Source organism: Arvicola amphibius, chromosome 1, assembly GCF_903992535.2.
Source record: "Arvicola amphibius chromosome 1, mArvAmp1.2, whole genome shotgun sequence".
Taxonomy (NCBI): Eukaryota; Metazoa; Chordata; class Mammalia; order Rodentia; family Cricetidae; genus Arvicola; species Arvicola amphibius.
Window position 1 is genome coordinate 66,424,473 of NC_052047.1, and position 18,231 is coordinate 66,442,703.

The 18,231-nt window shown below is 49.6% G+C and overlaps 1 protein-coding gene across 1 annotated transcript in view; it reads right to left on the bottom strand.

Annotated features, from left to right (window-relative positions):
- Positions 1 to 2,720: 2,720 nt before the first annotated feature.
- The window catches only part of Uvssa (UV stimulated scaffold protein A), a 42,953-nt gene continuing 27,442 nt past the window's right edge, over positions 2,721 to 18,231 (bottom strand). Inside the window, 7 exon segments of the mRNA XM_038309498.1 lie at positions 2,721 to 3,522; positions 4,273 to 4,447; positions 6,677 to 6,788; positions 7,263 to 7,446; positions 8,418 to 8,540; positions 9,006 to 9,177; positions 16,760 to 16,865. Coding sequence (XP_038165426.1) covers positions 3,429 to 3,522; positions 4,273 to 4,447; positions 6,677 to 6,788; positions 7,263 to 7,446; positions 8,418 to 8,540; positions 9,006 to 9,177; positions 16,760 to 16,865 — 966 coding nt within the window. The 3' untranslated portion in view covers positions 2,721 to 3,428.

Genomic DNA, 18,231 nt, shown 5'->3' on the forward strand with positions numbered 1-18,231 from the left:
TACTGCCATGAGTCATTAGAAAAATGAAAAGTAAAACCATAAGGTTTACTTTTCACTAATATTGCTAACATTAAAAAACAAAAATGACGGCCGGGCGGTGGTGCCTTTAATCCCAGTACTCGGGAGGCAGAGGCAGGCGGATGGATCTCTGTGAGTTCAAGGCCAGCCTGGTCTACAAAGTGAGTTCTGGCACAGGCTCCACAGAAAAAGAAAAGGAAAGAAAGGAAGAAGGAAGGAAGAGAGGAAGAGAGGGAGGAAGGAAAGAAAGGAAAAATGCGAGGCTAGATACAAGATGACTCAGCAGTTAAGAACACTGGCTGTTCTTCCAGAGGTCTCAGATTCAATTCCCAGCACCCACAAAACAGCTAATAACTGTAACTTCCAGGGGATTTGACCCCCTCTTCTAGCCTCTGTAGAACCAGGATAAACATGGTGCACACATACATGTAGGTAAAACACCCATAACATAAAAAAAATTCTTTAAAAAAAGTATGCATTGCCGGGCGGTGGTGGCGCACGCCTTTAATCCCAGCACTCGGGAGGCAGAGGCAGGCGGATCTCTGTGAGTTCGAGGCCAGCCTGGTCTACAAGAGCTAGTTCCAGGACAGGCTCTAAAAAAGCTGCAGAGAAACCCTGTCTCGAAAAACCAAAAAAAAAAAAAAAAAAAAAAAAAAAAAAAAAGTATGCATGGGTGTTTTCTTGCACACAGGCACCATATACGTGTCCTGTCCACTTCTAGAGTCTCTAACTTAATGGAGAGCGGGTTTGAAGCGCTCCCTTACAGTCCTCTGAACTCCATTGGTATTTGTTGTGAGGCTTCCCTGTTCAACTCTAACTTTATCCATTTGAATCTTATCTTTGCTTCTTTTGGTTAGTTGGGGCAAGGATTTTCTGATAGCTTGTTAATCAGCTTTAGGATCATTAAATTTTTGTATTGTTTTCTTTTGATTTCATTAATTTATGCTGTTTTTATTATTTATTCCTCTTTATTGGATTGGGTTGTTTTCCCAAATTGTTGAATTACATCACGAAGAAACTTATTTATGTTTTTTTCTCATTTCTTTGGGGGAGGGACGTTGAGACAGGGGTTTCTCTGTGTAGACCTGGCTCTCCTGGAACTCACTCTGTAGAGCAGGCTGGCCTAGAACTCAGAAATCTGTCTCCCTCTCTCTCCCGAGTACTTGGATTAAAGGCATGTGCCACCACCTCCTGGCCTATGTCATCTGTATTAGAGAAGTATTCGTGGCCTGCTTAGTAGAATGTATATTCTTTAGTGTCTGGGTGAAACCTTCTGTACATATTTGTTAGTTCCATTTGATGTATGATATCACTTAATTCTGATGTTTCTGTTTATTTTTTTCATCCAGATGACCTGTCTACTGGACAAAGTGGGGTACTTCAGTATCACTCACTAATACTGAACTAGAGTAATCTGTGTCTTTAAGTTCAATAGTATATTTCGTATGAAATTGGGTATGCCAGAGTTTGGTGCATACAGAACTGTAATGATTCTTGATCAACTGTCTTCTTGATTAGAGTGAAATGTCCTTCTTAATCTTTTTTGATTAATTTTAGTCTGAAATATATATCTTTTTCGAGACAGGGTTTCTTTGTGTAGCCCTGGCTGTCCTGGAACTCACCATGTAGACCAGACTGGCCTTGAACTCATGGAGATCCACCTCTTCCTCCCAAGTGCTAGCATGTGCCATCACCACCCGGTTATCTTGTCAGATGTTAAAACAGCAGTACTGACCTGTCAAGGTGGCACATGGCTTTAATTCCACCACTTGGAAGGTGGAAGCAGGCAGATCTCTGAGTTCAAGGTCCACCTGGTTTATACAGCGGACTAGGACCACACGGTGAGACACTGTCTTACAACAACAACAAGGCCGCTGCCGCTCCCAGTCGTTCAGAACACTTTTCCATCCTTCACTTGAAGGTGAGTTCTTTTTCTTTTTTCCTTTCCTTTTCTTTCTTTCTTTTTTTTTTTTCCAAGACAGGGTTTCTCTGTGGCTTTGGAGCCTGTCCTGGAACTAGCTCTTGTAGACCAGGCTGGTCTCGAACTCACAGAGATCCGCCTGCCTCTGCCTCCCGAGTGCTGGGATTAAAGGCGTGCGCCACCACCGCCCAGCCAGAAGGTGAGTTCCTCATCTGGTAAACTAAGCAGTGTCTCCCGGCTGAGGAGTTGAGGCTGTTACAGTCACCGTTTAAAGTGCTGGTTACTGTTGTTTTGCTTTTTGTGTTCTTCATCCTACTTTGTATTTCAGTAATTACAGCTTCACTTATTTCCTTTCTGTAGTCTCTTAACTATGCATATTCCTCTCTTCAGTCCAAAGTATTACTTCTAGTATTCTCTGTAAGGCTGGCTTGGTAGACATGAAGTATTAGTGTGTATTACAACATGGAAGAACCTTAAAACAAAGGGAAAGAAGACAGAAACAAAAGGCCAGGAGCGGTGGCATGTGGCCTTACTCCTTTAATCCCAGTACTCAAGTGGTGGAGGCAGGCAGTTCTCTGTGAGTTTGAGGCCAGCCTGGTCTACATCTGAGCAAGACCACATCTCAAAAAAAAACAAAACAAAACAAAACAAAAAGCAAAAACAAGAAGTGACAGACCCCATTATTCTAGAAAACACAAATCCTCAAACACAAAGGGGGCTCAGGGGTGGGGGTTGGCAGGCAATTCATCCTAGAGTGATAAAGTTCTGGGAGCAGATAGCGTCACTAGCCACACATCTGCGCCTATACTAGCAAGCTGACATGGGAGTGAGGGTTCAACAGAGCCATGGCACAGAGGTCTGTGCCAAGAGCTGTGCATCTGTATTAAACAGTGTGTGCATGAAAGGGTAGGTCTCGAAAGCCATCGTAAGTACATAGCCCTAATGGAGACACACTTATGCCCAAGGCCTGACCTGCAACCAGATGGGGTACCTGCCTTGACCCCTGAACTCCAATGCTGTAGGCGCTGCTGAGGGGCTCCCTGCCTCTAGAAACACACCCTCCTTTTGAAGTCTGGCTGGCCTGTAACTGACTACATATACTCGGCTGGTTTTTAACCTTGCGTTGATTCTCTGCTCTGCCTCCGAAGTGCTGGGATTACAGGTGCACGTCACCTCATACAGCTTTTTGCTGCTTTTCAAGCAGCCTTTCTAATCCATACTGGCTTAAAACTCACAGTTCTGTTTACGTCCCCAAGTGCTGGGATCATAGGTGTGGTGCCATATGCATGGTTAGAATCGTTGGAACCATACTCTGGCCTTACCACTAAGCTACATTCCCTGGCTTCCTGTAGAGTGTTTTAATGTATCACTTTCCATTGTTACTTACACTCATAAAAGACAAATTCTGATTTACCCAGACCTAACCCTATTCTCCTATCCTAGTAAGCTGAAGGCCAAAGGGGACCACAGCACATTCACCCACACCCTTTCAATTCAGTGCATAATTAAACTGGTTTGCGAACTTCTCATGTTTCTTCCGGTCCATCTGGTTCATGGCAGCAACTACTCTTTGCACGGCTGCCCTGTGGAGAGAGCAGAGTAAGAGACTATTACGGCAGTGACAAGGCCCCGGGTCCTGGATTGACCTGCTTCCAGTGGGCATTAGACGTCTGGAAGGTGGGGCTCACCAGTCTCAGCTACAACCCGCATGGGCCTTGGCTGTGTCTCCCAGCCCTGAAGGCAGTTGCAAGAGCACACTTGCTAACCCCAGGCTGACCTCAGGGGGAAGGCATGGTGAACATGGGCTGAGCCCAGAGGTAGGGAACTCAGCAGAAGGAGAAAAAGGAGAAAGCAGGAAGCCCATGTGGTCCAGCCTCCACCCCACCCAAGGCTAACCAAGGAGCTTACTAACTAGTTCTGTGATTAAAGCATCTGAACCCAGCAGTGTGGGACTCTATGTTTGTCTTCCCTGAGGTCACTCCTGTAACGTCAGAATGCAGAGCAGAGTTACCCCTCTTGTGAGCATGGTACTAACCCAGGGCACAGCAAAGCCAGCATCTGGCCTTTTAGGACCATTTGGCTGCAACCAGCTCTACTTACAGAGAGGTGGCATGGACTCCTAGAAGAATACTCAAGGCACCAGCTGCAGCTCTGTAACCAATCAGCTCTTGGCATGGCCTTTTACTGGTCAGGGCTAGAGGTCACTGTGAGGGCTAATTCTGGTTATCACCTTGACTACTACAATCTCCAGAAGCTCCTGGCCACTCAGGTAGCTCTCCCCCAACATATCCTAGATCAAAGCCCGAGGCCTTGGGCCAGTGACGAGTTCTTACTTGGCAAAGACCTTCTTCTCCAGGCGGGCCCGGCTGGTGTTGGCACGCTCTCGCAGGTCGGTGAGGTTAGGGTGCTTCTTCTTTTTCCCTTTGCCCTTCTTGCTATACTTGGATGAGCCGAGGTCCACCCCTGTGGCTGCCTCCACATCCTTCATAAACTCAGGGTCCTGCCAACCTGCACAAAACTTGAGGGTTTCAAAAGGTGCCTGGCACCAGCCAGGGCTGACCCTTGTGGGTTTCTTCCTGATGGAGGGCTGGAGCCTGCCTGCTGCATGCCCTGGTACACAGTCTACCTTGGGAATAAGAGCCACACAGGGAAATCTCTTCCCTTATTCCCACTGCCTTGCTTCTATTACTTAGTCCCCGAGTATCCGGAGGTTTCCCACAACTTGAACAGGCTGGAAGGAGCCAGGCAGGCCCAGCACCAATGGCCACTACTCCTGGCATTCACGACCACTCAGCAGGACAGTACTCAAGGCCACTGGCCATGGAGTCAGAGTGTCTACAGGCTACTTCCCAACCTGCAGGCTGGGCCATGGCCAGTCAGGCCAACTGAAATGCTTTCAGCCGTATCTGCTGACTACTGGGCCTGTGAGGCAGGGTATCTAGAGTTGAGGGGAACAGCAGGCTCAAGATGGGTTCTCTGGACACAGGAAATGTGGTTATGGGCCTCAGAGTGCAGAGCAGAGTTACCCCTCCTGTGAGGTTATTACCCGTTTTAGCCACAAGGGTGTATGGAAGGTGAAGGGAACTGAACAGCACCCAGCTCACCGAGCAGCCTCGTCACTACCTGGACAGACCCATGGCAAGATGGCTGCTCATGTGCAGGGCTGCTGAGATGATTGGCCACATAAATAAGCACCAGCCCCTTCTGAGAGTCAGAGCCCGGGACTCTGGAGTTCCCTGTCTAGCCTCTGCTGGCTCACCTCCACAGGCTGCCCTAAGCTCTGTTAGGCATGACATTGCTCCAGCCTGGCTTGGGAAAGTCAGCCTAGTGAAGGGTGAAGGCAAATTAAACCTAACTCTTCCAGGCCTGTGGGTGAGCCTAGCAGGCAGAAGGGCACCTGACACTCCTTACTATAATGGCATCCAAACGCCAAAGATCCATGAGCTGGGGCAGAGTGGACAGGGAACAGTGCCTGGACAGGGTGGCAGCAAAGCCAGACTGTGAGAAGGGCACGTCCACTGAGTGAGAAGCAAGCACGCCAGACAGACAGATGGCTTGGCCTCTCCAAGCTGATTTTTTTGAAGTGAAGGAACTCAGGACTGCACGATTCAGATACAGGGACGATTAATCCAAGATTAAGGAAAACTGTCTAAACAGTTTATCTCCCAGTAATAAGAAGGCGTCACAGTTTAGGAACCTGGTGAATGGAGCAATTGTTTAAACACAACGAAAAAATGCCGGCATCCAGTGGAGATGGAATGAGCACCTCAGGAAAATGAAGGAGCAATTTAAAAGCCTTTGAAGAAAATCAATAGACGCTGGGGCTGTGCGGCCTTCCTGGGCGCTCAAGGGCCCCGGAGCACCGCGTGCATTGTCACTGAGGTTAGCACCAGGGAAAAGAAAATTGCCCCGTGTGCGAGGGAGGCGGGATCAATACTGCAGTTAGTAAAGAGATGCTATTTCACATCTGACTGGCCAGCACCGGGTTTGGCCCGTGGCCTGATACCTGTTTGTTAACAAGCCACCGAGGGCTGGAAAACTAGATACTCTTCAGGGTTGACACAAAAATAGGCACTTAATTTGCTCTTGAGTGTGAGCCACCAGGGAAGCTTTCTCCCGCAGATGAACAGGTCAGGCCCTCCCCACTGCTATACAACCCAGACATGTTTCTGGGCACAGGATGAAACAGGAATTTTTGTCTCAGGACCACAGGGCAAGAAGCCATGAAGGGCCTGTAGACATATCCCTGTACAGAAGGGTCTTCCATGGCTGACCACAGCCTCCAAGTAGGTTTGAACACTAGCCTGACTTTGACCACCCACGTAGATAGTGAGGTGAGTTGGAGCTGAGCAGGGCAAGTCAGAGCCAGAAGAAGGACCACATAGACTCTGGGTGACCATCTCAGGGGAGAGAGACTGCTGCAATTCCTTCATCTGCTCAGGAAGTAGGAACAAGAACCAGAGCCTGGGGGCTGTAGCTGAGCAGTGGAATGCTTGTCTAGCGCATCCAGGACTCTGGGTTCAGTCCCACTGTGCAGATGTTGATAAGGTGGTAGATGGAGTCAGGAGTATCCACATTCCTGTTGTGAGCCTTGAAGACAAATACCTCACACCATATGTACCCAGCCTTGCCCATGGAGCCCCTCACCTGCTTCTCAGCTCCAAATGGAATTGGCAACTTAGCGACCAAACTTAGCTGTGTCTGCAGCCCGTCTCGTGCTCCCGCATGCATACCTACCTGGACATGCCTGCTGCTGCTGGAACTGCTGCCTTTGTTCACGGGCTCTGTCCTCTGGGTTGAGAGGCTGCCCCTTGTCATCTCTGGGGATGATCTTCCCATGGAATGGGCACTATATAACAAGCACAAAGCAGTTGATGGTCAGGAGGTAGCATAAATAGCTTTAGGGGACAGTGGCACGGCCAAACCCTGTAATCACGAGGGGGGAGCTCTGGGGAGCAGCAGCAGCAGGAGTTTGAGAACTCGGGTCTGTTTGTCTCTCCATTCTGCTACCTTCTCTAAGCTCAGGACGGCCTGCCAGGGTTCTAGACACAGAGCAGCAGTCTGACTGTTGTAGTAGTCTCTCAGAAGTCAGAATCAGGGCCCAGGGCAGAGAACCCCAGGCAGGATTCTCTGAGGGCCAGTGGCTAAGCAATGATGACCTTGCTTATAAGGCCTCTTATACAGGGCTCCTCAGGGCTCACAAGGATCCCTGGTCTAGAATGGAGGCAGAGAGGACAAGCACTTCCCCAGGCCACTGGTGGTGGCCCAGCCTCTCCATGGGTAGCTATAGCTTCATGCCGATGGCCTTGCCCACCAGTCTTACCTTCAGCCGATCCTGGCGCTCACAGAGCCTGCCATTAGGCTTCAGGGCCCGGCACTGGTGCTGCACAGGCTCAAACTTCCCTGCAAAGGTAATGTGCCGGCTATGCAGCATCTCAGAAACATGGGCACTGTCCACCTCCTCCTCTACCTCGCTGGGTTTCCAGAAGCGGTGTTGAGAGTCAGATCTGCAAGGTGTACCAAAAACCCTCAAAGTGGCTACTCTGATCCCAGAAGAGGGTGGCCCAATCCCAATGCACCCCAACTGTACCTCAGCCCTGGGGAGAGCACTGGGCCCTGGTGGCCTTGAGGCCTTTGTTGACTAGAGAACATGATCACTCAAACTGGGTTCAAATACTGTTGTTTATGAACCAGTCAAAGATGGTGGGTATAACCACTAGCCTGAGCTTAGATTCTCCTCGCAAAGCAGGGCAGCAGCTCCAGGGCCCTCAGGCCATGGCTTTGAGAGTAACACGAATCCACAACAAAGGTCTCTTTGCCACTGAGTGGGAGAATACATGCTCTGACATTGACATGGCACCAGAGGAAGAAGCATGTATAAATTCATGCCAGTCTTGATGCAGTGCTAAGGACCCAAAGGATGGAGCTTTTACTCTCTTGCTATCACCAAATCTTCATTTCCCTGCCCATCCCCCCGGCAGTGCTAGGGATTGAACCCAAGGCCTCATGCATGCTAGGCAAGCACTCTACCACTGAACTACAGCCCCAGTCTATCACCAAACCTTGTTAAAGCCACTTTTCTTTGGATGCTAGAGAATGAGGTTGGCTTTGTCACTCGGCCCCCTGTCCAACACATGGCAGGATTCTATGGGCTCTGCACATGGATGCCAGCTGCCCCAAGAGCTGGCACCTCTGTTGATTGCTCAGAGATGGTGGGGCAAATGGTGGGCAGAAGAGTAATGTGCTCATTAGCTTTCTGCAGCTCGAGGAAGAGCTGCAATGGCCAGAAAGGGTTTCAGGACTGAGCTTTCCCCTCTAGCTATCCCCTCACACTGAGTAATGGATGAGCTTCATGGGTACCTTGTGAAGAAACAATAGCAAGGTTCAAGTACCAGTGTCCTAAGAGCCAGAGAACAGATATACAAGGCCAGGCCATGCTCTGAGTCCTGGGAACCAGGTATAGATATGTTAGACTCACTTAAGGATCTTTCCAGCCGTTAGGTTCTCCTGGCCCCAGTAACACAGGTCCACTCCGAAGGGTACAACGGGTGCTCGGGCCCGCTCTGCCTGCTTCTGGGCTTCCTCTGGCCCCAGAGGTACCCTGGAAACAGATCAGCACATGTGGGCTACCCATTCCTTGTGTGGCTTCTTGCCTTTCCCTCCCACACCCCAATGTAGCCCAGAGGCCTGGGGTAAGCATGAACAAACTGTGTGGGGCCTGAGCTTTCAGAATGGCTGCTGAGGTCCAGCAAACAACCTGGCCCTACTGAGCACTGGCTCTGATCTGTGATGTGAACCTACCTGGGCGGCGGCAGGGGGGCGGTCACCTGACACTTCCTTCAAGAATGGGGCCTGGCTGCAGGACCTCTAGAGGGTTGCTGCAGGCCCAGCTGAGCAGCAGGCCCCAGTCAACAGGTGCTACTTGTCTAGGGTTGCATGCAGGCTGCCTCTCAAAGCAGGCTGGTGGGGGAGTTTCTTGGGCAGCCTGTTCAGGCCAGTCAGTGCTCCAAACAGGTGGCGGCAGTATTAGGCAGTGGGCCCAGCAACACGGGACATCTAGAGTTACCCGGGAGAGGAGGATGAGGTGGATGGCAAGCATTCCTGGAGCCGCAACAGCTGGGCAGCTGCAGAGGTGGGGTCTGATGCCTCCTCTTCCTTTCTCATCCTTGTCCTCTCCTGTAAGCTGCACACAGCTGTGCCCTTCTCTAGAGTCTTCAGTGGGGCCTCCGGCTCCAGCCCTGGAATGACACATGTCCACTTTCGACATCACTCTCCAACCTGGGGCAAACTGGGGAAGCACCATGCGGCCAGGCCTCAGATGCACAGACACATGACACATTCACTCCTCAACAGCACAAAAAACACCTGTCACCTCAACTTCTTAGAGACCACACTCTTCTGCAGGGGACACAGGGCAATGACCCAGGCAGCCCTAGCCTACAAGGACTGTCACAAGAAGCCTACTCAGAATTGTTCACAGCATGGACTGACAACATTGTCTTCTTTGCCCACAGTTTCCCACAGTAAGAGGATGGACTTTGTACTGGTTGGTTTTGTGTGTCAACTTGACACAAGCTAGAGTCATCAAGGAGGAAGGAGCCTCAGTTGGGGAAATGCCTCTATGAGCTCCAGCTGTAGGCATTTTCTCAATTAGTGATCAATGTGGGAGGTTCCAGCCTATGGTGGGCAGTGCCATCCCTGGGCCAGTGGATGCCATGGTGAACAAGTCAATAAGCAGGACTCCTCCATGGCCTCGGCATCAGCTCCTGCCTCCAGGATCCTGCCCTGCTTGAGTTCCTGTCCTGACTTCCTTCAGTGATGAGCAGCAACGTGGAAGTGTGAGTCAAATAAACCGACCCCCAACTTGTTTCGTTGCAGCAACAGAAACCCTAACTAAGGCATACGAAACCTGCCATGCTATAGACTATCTGTCTATAGTGTGAACACACAGTTCCCTCCCCCAACACCGCCCCCGCCCCCCGCCTTCACTGAGCAAGAAAGAGAGGAAACTTGACTCTGTATGAGGGTGATTCTACAATTTATGCTGAGACTTAGTGGTACATCTTCTCCCTTGTACTGTCCTCAGAAGAAATACCCAAGGTTGTTCCCATCTTCTGCCACAGGGATAGCTATAGTCAGACCTGGGTTTTGTGACTGCAGCACCTTTTCTGTGGTTGCGGGACAGATGTCCCTGACTACAAGATGTCACCCTGGGATACCTGCCCTACTACCAAGCTAAAGGAGGTCATGATGCTGATACTCGACACCAGGATTTCTACAGGATATGGCAGACGGTACCAACCACAGCTCAGTATTTACTCTCACACCTCCGATGGCAGGATCCTGCCACTTTACTCCCCTTCCTGCCCACTCTGGGGTCTGGCTCTCAGGAGGTTGCACGTGGGGCGAACTCTGACCCTTGCTGGTCCCAGAGCACAGACTGAAGTGGGACTCCAGAGGCACTACCCACTTGTTACCTCCACTTCTCACATTCACTGTGGGAGCAACCTCAGCTGGATACCAGCCCTGCTACCAGTGAGAACTGCACTGGCACAAAAAAACAAAAACAAACAAAAAAAAAAAAACAAAAAACCCTTAGGCTTCTGAGAACTCTGCTCCCAAAGAGAGAGAACAGATGATCCACCATTTTTTAGACAAGGCAGACTCCACAGCTGAGCTAGGGCAAGAAGGAAAACGAGATGTGGAGGACTGTAGCCACAGTCAGAAAAGAAAGGTGTTGAAGACATCTTTTATCAAAGATGAGGAGCAGGGGGCTGGAGAGATAGCTCAGTGCTGAGCAATGGCTGTTCTTTCAGAGGACCCAGGTTCAATCTGCAGCACCTCATGACAGCTTACAACTGCCTGATTCCAGTGCCAGGGCCCTGATACTTTCTTATGGCCTCCTCAGGCACTAGATACACGCATGGCACACAAACATACAGGCTGGCAAAAACCCATACACATAAAATACAATTTTTTATAAAGGATGAGGAGCAGGAGATGCCACAGAAGAACTACCACTTATGTGCCTGAAGGGGAGAAGGACATTGGTGGTGTGCATGAGGAAACTTGCACAGCTCAGAGGTGGGAAGGGCAGATATACAGGTACTGGTGTCCTTGTTTCTGGAATTCCAGAGGAAACAAAATATAATTGGAGCATGGGAAACAGTTGAAGAAATGAGCCAGTTTTCTTGAAATTAAGGGACGTGCTGTCTGCCAGAGGAGGCAAAGGGGCAACTATGGCTGAAAGAGGAAGTTAGAGAACATTAATGACAACAAAGAAAAAGGTGAGCTGAAAATCCCACTGGAAGCAGCACTTTCAGCTGCAGCAGCAGGTTTACGGCCTTGCAAGGTCACCTTGAAGGAAGGGCGCAGGGAAGAGCTGGGGATACAGTGTTGTGGCAGAGCATGTACCCAGTGTGTACGAGGCTCTGGGTCCCATATTCAGTACCACAAAAGAGGAAAAAGTAAATCAGTACGTAGGAAAAAGAGCTGAGCTTACAGCTGATTAGCCTGGTGAGCTGTCAAGCCCCCCCACAGGTGCAGGAAGGGGGTCTTGTGGACCCAAGGCCTTACAAGGACCACCACTTACAGATTCTTTAAGAACACCCTTAGCATAAGTGGTCCACCAAGAAAAGAAATTTAAATCACAAATGCAAGACAAGATAATGATGAGCAAATGCCTTTTGATATCAGAACACTAACTCAGTGGGTGCCAGGGTGCCAGGATGCCAGGGTGGCCCAGTGCCATGGAGGTAGGATAAGACAGTCCTTGATCACCTGACTTATGCAGAGGAGAGTAGAGAAACCATAAAAAAATTAGTGAGTGAGGGGGCTAAGGGCTGGCTGGTGGTAGAAAGCATGCTTAACATGTGTAAAGCCCTGGGTTCTGTCCCCAGAACCATAAATGGAAGCAATGAGTGATAAAAATACGTGAATCATAAAATTAGAGATAGCTATCAGAAGGGCACAAAGATACATTTTTAGGAAGAGAGAAAAGGCAAACAGTAACAGCAGCAGCAAAGCCAGAAAGGTGCTCAGTTCTGAGCACATGGAGGAGCGCTCGTCACGTGAACTAATACAGCTGTAAGCATACGGACTGGCACGACAAACGTGTGCAGCTAATACATAGCTACCGTGAGGTCAAAAGGAAAAGCTAATAAACAATCGAAAGACAGCTGAGAAAACGGATTAATATCAGGAAAGTAGATTTGAAGTTTAAAAAATAGAATAAAAGAAAAAATACTCGAAAGTCTGATAAATGTGGATGAAGCTGTACCTAATAGCCAAAGGACAAGCTGGGCCTCACTTGTCATCCAGAACTTGGGGCACTGAGGTAGGAGAATCTCAAAGCCAAGGCCAATCTGGATCTAAATCAGGGGAAAAAATCATTAAAAAAATGCTAAGTCTGTGCATTAATTTCTAGATTCAAGATCAACGAGTGTTTTGGTATATGATACAGGTATGTGATTGCAGGGCCTGGGGAGGAGGATTTCAGCTGAAGGCAGCTTGAACTCAATGCAAGACACTGTTTCCAAAACCAGACCAAACGAAGTCTACGCACACAAAGAGACATCCATTAAGGCAGACCAACGTACTGTACCTGAGGTCCTTGGGAAGTCAAAGTCTACAGCTCTGAGGGGTCACACCACTAAGCCACTAGAGTTCTGGACTCATCATGGGCTTGCCATAGCAGAGGTCAGCCTGACACGGCACAGAAACAACCAAATGCTCCTCAGGGCTTCCTGGGGCCCTGGAGGCAACAGCCAAATCTGCTTCATTGCCTGTCTTAATGACAAAGTTTTACTGGTCCTAGCTATGGCCATTTTTTGGAATGGAACTAAACAGGGACTTGATGCAGTCCAGAAAGCCAAAATATTTACTCAGTGGCCCTTCATAGAAATGCCTGTTGTCTCTGCTCCGGTATAGCTCTGCACAGGTAAGGGCTCCTGTCTCTTGGAGACTCACGGTAGGGAACACACTCTGAGCAGGTAGTGGGATCACAGTCACCTCCAGGCTCTGGAGCTCTGCGGTCCTAAGATTTGGGCACACTGTGTGTCAGAAGAGCCTCTTCTCTGCTCCATCCTTAAAAACAGCATCCAAGGTTCGGGTAGCAAACACTTCCATGTGACCTTCAGTGTTTCCCATCACAATGTTCCTGGCCATGTGGAAGGCAGCAGTTAGCCCAACCCCGCATACATACATACGCAGCAGGGAGGCAAGGCTGGTAAGTGAACAATGTGGCATTTAGATAGATACAATCGCAGCCAAAAGATCAATATGAGAATTCCTAAGAGTTACAAGAATGAAATATATTTTTCATTGATTTGTTGTTTTAAACCATTAAGAAGATGGGTAAGCGTGTTAGAGCAGGGTAAACACTCAGGGCACCCAACACACCACTGTTTTCACGCCATTGAGGAAAATCAATCTCACTGACATATTTCCAAAGTTAAAACCCCAAAAGCAGAGCACAATCCTCAGGCCAGAGGGCGTGCAACCCTAAAAGAATGAGACACCATCCTGCTGACCACTGTGGCCCTGCAGCCTTGCAGGGCCTGACTCCAGTCCCTTGGCCAAAATTTACTCCCACAGTTGCTTTTAGAAAGAATCATAAAAATGTCCAAAGCTCCTTTTTTTGTTTAAATTGGCCAAGTGGCACCTATTTGCCTGAAGCACTAAAGCAGACAGTGCGGGAGAGATGGATCGATAGGAGGAAATGGAGAGGCTGGGGCTCCGCACAAAGTTAGGCTGCCGCGCGCTGACATTATTGATTTTACCTAGTTCAGCTGGCCTTGTAATTAAAATGTAAATTTGAGAAAGAGATTATGTCCTGACAGAAATGGTAGGATTAAGGGGAAGATAAAAGCCCCTCAGTGAAAATTCTGAGAAAGAAATGAGAAAGAAAAAGGAGCCTGATTTCCTCAGCCGTGTGGGTTTAGACGGAATCTAACACTTCAGATTCGCCCGTGTTTAATTGGAAAAACAGTGATGGACTATAAACTAGTATTATGAACTCAGCTCACTGCGCACTGTCTGTCTGTCTGGACACTCCAGCCTAGGCTGCTGGCTTAGTTCCCAGGACTCCCAGGGGAGTCTCCATTTGGTGCAGTGATGGAGGCTTCCCATTTTCCATCCCTGCCACAAGTCCTGCCCACGAGGCTAGTGTCTTTCTTACCCCAGCACCTCCTGTGAATGCTCCAGGAATCATCAAACATTCTAGGTGTGTCATGTATCCCTGGCCTCAAGGGCCCACCGACCCGTCCTTGGTTCCTATGGCCCTTAGCCCCATGGTGGCACTGATGGCCAGACTGTGGCTGCTGTAGGCCTACCTGTACACCTTGCCAGCCTACCCAGCCTCTACCATATTTTCCACTTGATGTCATTTTGAAAACACAAAACAACACCTGGTTCAGGCCACATCTGTCACTACTGCCTTCCAGGTTTAAAACAGATGCCTAGAGCCTGTCCAAGAAGAGACGAATTACAGACAATGAAGCAAGCCACCAGGTCTCTGCCTTTCTGTTAGGCTGGGATAAAGTCCCTCACTGGCTTTGTAGGCCCTTCCATGGCCAGGAGTACATGAAAGGCTCTGAAGAAAAGACACACGGGCTGATGGGCACTGGGTGCAGGGGCTATGGGCAGTGTAGTTATTGCTACTATGTAACAAATGACGGAACACTCGGGAGTGGAGCCAACAGTATTCTATTGAAAACCATGAGTATTCCACATTAGGAACACAACTCTGTTGTGGGGCCTGGGCCAGGCATGACCATGAGTAGATGTGGGTTGTAAACCAGAGCCACTTACGGTTCCCTGTGCAGCCAGCACTCGCGTAGCCTCACAACAGGTGGCCCGTGGCTGTGCCCAAGCAAGTAACGTTGGGAGACGCTTCAAAGTATTTCTCAATTCGGCCTCCTCTGCTGGGCTCAAATGGCCAGCAGTCACAAGCCATCCAGGTAAAGGCAGACACAGGACAGTCTCCAATAGGAGGACTACAGGCTTTGCTCTAGCCCTGTCAATGCCCACTGGTGGCTGAAAAGGGCTTCACTGTGTGTATCTAGCTCCCAGAGGGGCACTGCGTCAGCATCTGTGATAGAGGCTGCTGTCCTCACTGGCACCGTCACTGGCCATTCCCAATCCACAGCCCAAAGACATCCTCTCCTAGGATGGAAAGAATCTGTTTTGTTCTTTGAGGACAATTCTCAGTGTTGGTGTGTCACTGCTGGCCCTACTACATGTGACCTGGAGTGTTGGACCGACATGGGCTCACACGGGCTTCAACACTGGAGCCACTCAAAGACCATGTAAAGTCAGACTTACCACATCTGCGGGAAGGATACGAACGTCAGAATAAGATGCAGAGAACAAAGCTAAAAAATGTTGGTGTGAACAAGAGCCCTGGATCAGTGCTGGCTCCTAGGCTCCCCTGAAGACCCCAAGAGTCTCCCAGCTTAAGAAGAAAAGTGTGGCTTCCAAGGAGGGCAGAAGGACCATGGTCCATAGTTAGGTGCTACTCATACTGCTTGGACTGTGAGAAGTGTCCCTGCCTCACCTGATCTCACAGCCCACTGTTCTGGACTCTGGTGGCCTCAGATGTAGCCACAGCCACACCAGCACCTTGTTAGACCAGGGCCTCATCCAGCTGAGGGTAAAAGAAACAGGGGGCAAAGACCACCCTGGGCACAGGAGGGTGGCCATGTCATCCCACGGTATGCCTGAAGCACCCAAGTGTTAGGTGTGGCATCTCTACTAGGTGAAAACATAAGTTGGGAGAGGGTGAAATCCATTTCAGGTAGAGATGGGTGCTTGGAGAAGTGTGTGGGTAGAGGAGGCTTGCAGGCTGAAGAATCCCATGAGAGCATTGCAAGACTGAGGCCTGGAGAAAGGGTATACACAGCTCAGCAAGGCGCAGGAGAGGCAAGCAGGTATAAGAGGGGCAGTTCAACTAGGCAGGGAGCTTTACATGGGGCGTTACAACACTGGGACTCCTTCCTGCAGAGTGGGCCAGGCCAGAAGATGCTTAGCTAAGGGGTCACCCTTAGTGTGGGAGGTTCCTCCTGACAGTCACACACTCACTGACCCCTAAGCGCCAGTCTGCCCAGTAGATGGCTCTGGGCAGAGGGCTGGGAGAGTGGAGGGGGTGAGTCTGCCCGGGCTAATTTGGCATGACACCCCAATGGGTCATGTCTAAATTCTCTTGCTAAATTCTACCCCACAGAAGCCAGGGTACTTGTTTGTCTTTTCTTCCTTTTGACATAAGCGATACCATAACCTGAGGGTGTGACCTGGGTCCTGGATCCCCTTTAAGTTTCTCTCTGGAGGGCACAAGCCTAGGACACAGAGTATGGCTTTTGGAGTTCTTGGAAAAGAGAAAAATCTTAGATGGGACATTCCTGTCTGTCCCAGTAGTGCTGTGTGCGACAAACTGATTCTTGCTATGCGGTTCAGACATTGCTGGATCAGAGGCCATGTCTGTGACCTCAAAGACACAAAGCAGGGATGTTTTTGCGCAGGCCCTATGTGAGCAAAGGCATCCGTATAGACTGCACCCCTGCCCCACAGTCAGAGCATCAGATGGCCCGGAAGACCTTGTGTGATGGAAGCCTGCCATGTGCTGGCCCCTGGGGGGCTTGGGGCACAAAAGAAAAACTCCCCAAGTTAAATAAAGCAACAAATTACTGATACAACAGCTGTACAAGGGAAGAAGGCTGAGCTCCCTGTGTTGATGTCACAACCTAGAGGCATTGTCCAGATGGGGGACTTGTCTCCCCCGTACCCCTGAAGCCCAGTCTTGCCCCTCATTTGCCCACAGCTCACCATATTCAGCCCGGAGGTGGTCAGGAATTCGAGGTTCATAACCTTCTTTCTCTGGGACTTCCACAAAGTCCTGGTCCTCATCCTCACTGTCCTCCAGGGCTTCTGTCTGTGGATACATTCCCAAGCACAAATGAGGTCATCAGCTCTATACAACAGCAGTTGGCCATGGACTGTGTGCAGGTGCTGCTTCCCATAGGGTCATCTCTAGTTTAGGACTTCACCATCAGATGTGGATGGTCTTTAATTATAATGTCTCTAAGGCTGTTCTTATTCGTAAATCACAGTGCCTTTGCTTAGCTCCTACCTAGAGCCATTCCCTAATCACCACCAACTCTCTTGTGCCTGTTACAGTGTGCACCACCGAGCACTTGCACAGCTGGCCCATCCCCATTAAGCAGGCAGCAGAGCCTCAGTTAATGCTGTGCCATCCCACCTACAGCTCTGCCATGCCCAAGTAAGCCACCAGGGACACAGGTCATAGCACTAGCTATGGCCCAGACTCCCTGCTCCTCAATCTCACCGCAGAAACATCCTCTGATGAGGTTCTTCCTGCCCTACCTCCCAGTGACCTCATATTCTTCCAGAGCCTTCCACACCCAGGATAGGATGCCAGAAACCCAACCTTCCTCCATTGCCCACCTGTCACACTAGGGGGCCAGGCTCAGCTAACCAGGGCAAGGAGGTCCATGCTCCTAGAGATGTAATACCCCTCAGATTGTGGTGGCCCCTTGAGCTGTGATGCCCCTGGAATGCGCCCCAAGTTTCAATGCCCTTGCAGCTTCCAAAGCTCCAGAGCAATTTACTGGGCATGGTGGTGCCCACCTTTAATCTCAGCGCTTGTCTGTGTATGAAATGAAGGGGAATGTACAGGGCTGAAATAAAGAGAAGACTCAATTGCAGTAAGAATCCAGAGAGCCCCAACTGACCATCAGGAGCTCTGCACTGAGTATCCATCAATGTCTGAGAGTGAACTGGGCTGTTGGGAGGCAGAGGCAGGGGGATCTCTGTGAGTTAGAGGTCAACCTGGTGCATGTAGAAAATTCCTGGACCATAGAGAGACCCTGTGTCCAAATACAAAACAAAAAACCAAACAAACAACCAAACAAAAGCTCCAGGGCAGAGCTGAGGCAAGGAGGACCCTTGTCAAGTTAATGCCAACTAGTGGGACCCTTATAGGGTTTTAAGAAAAACTTGGAAAAACTTTTTAAAAACCACTTCCAACAGAAACTTTGAATTCACAGATGTTTCTCATGGTCCTGTCTACCTCCTGAAGGGAGAAAAGACATCTAAAGAGTAGCTTCTAACAGAAACTTTGAATTCACAGATGTTTCTCATGGTCCTATCTACCTCCCAAAGGGAGAAAGAACATCTAAAGAGTAGCTTCTACTCTTAGGTCAGGAGCCACATGCACTGGAAGCCAAGCCGTGCAAATGACAGCCACCATGGAGGCATCTATAGCAGCACCTGCCTAT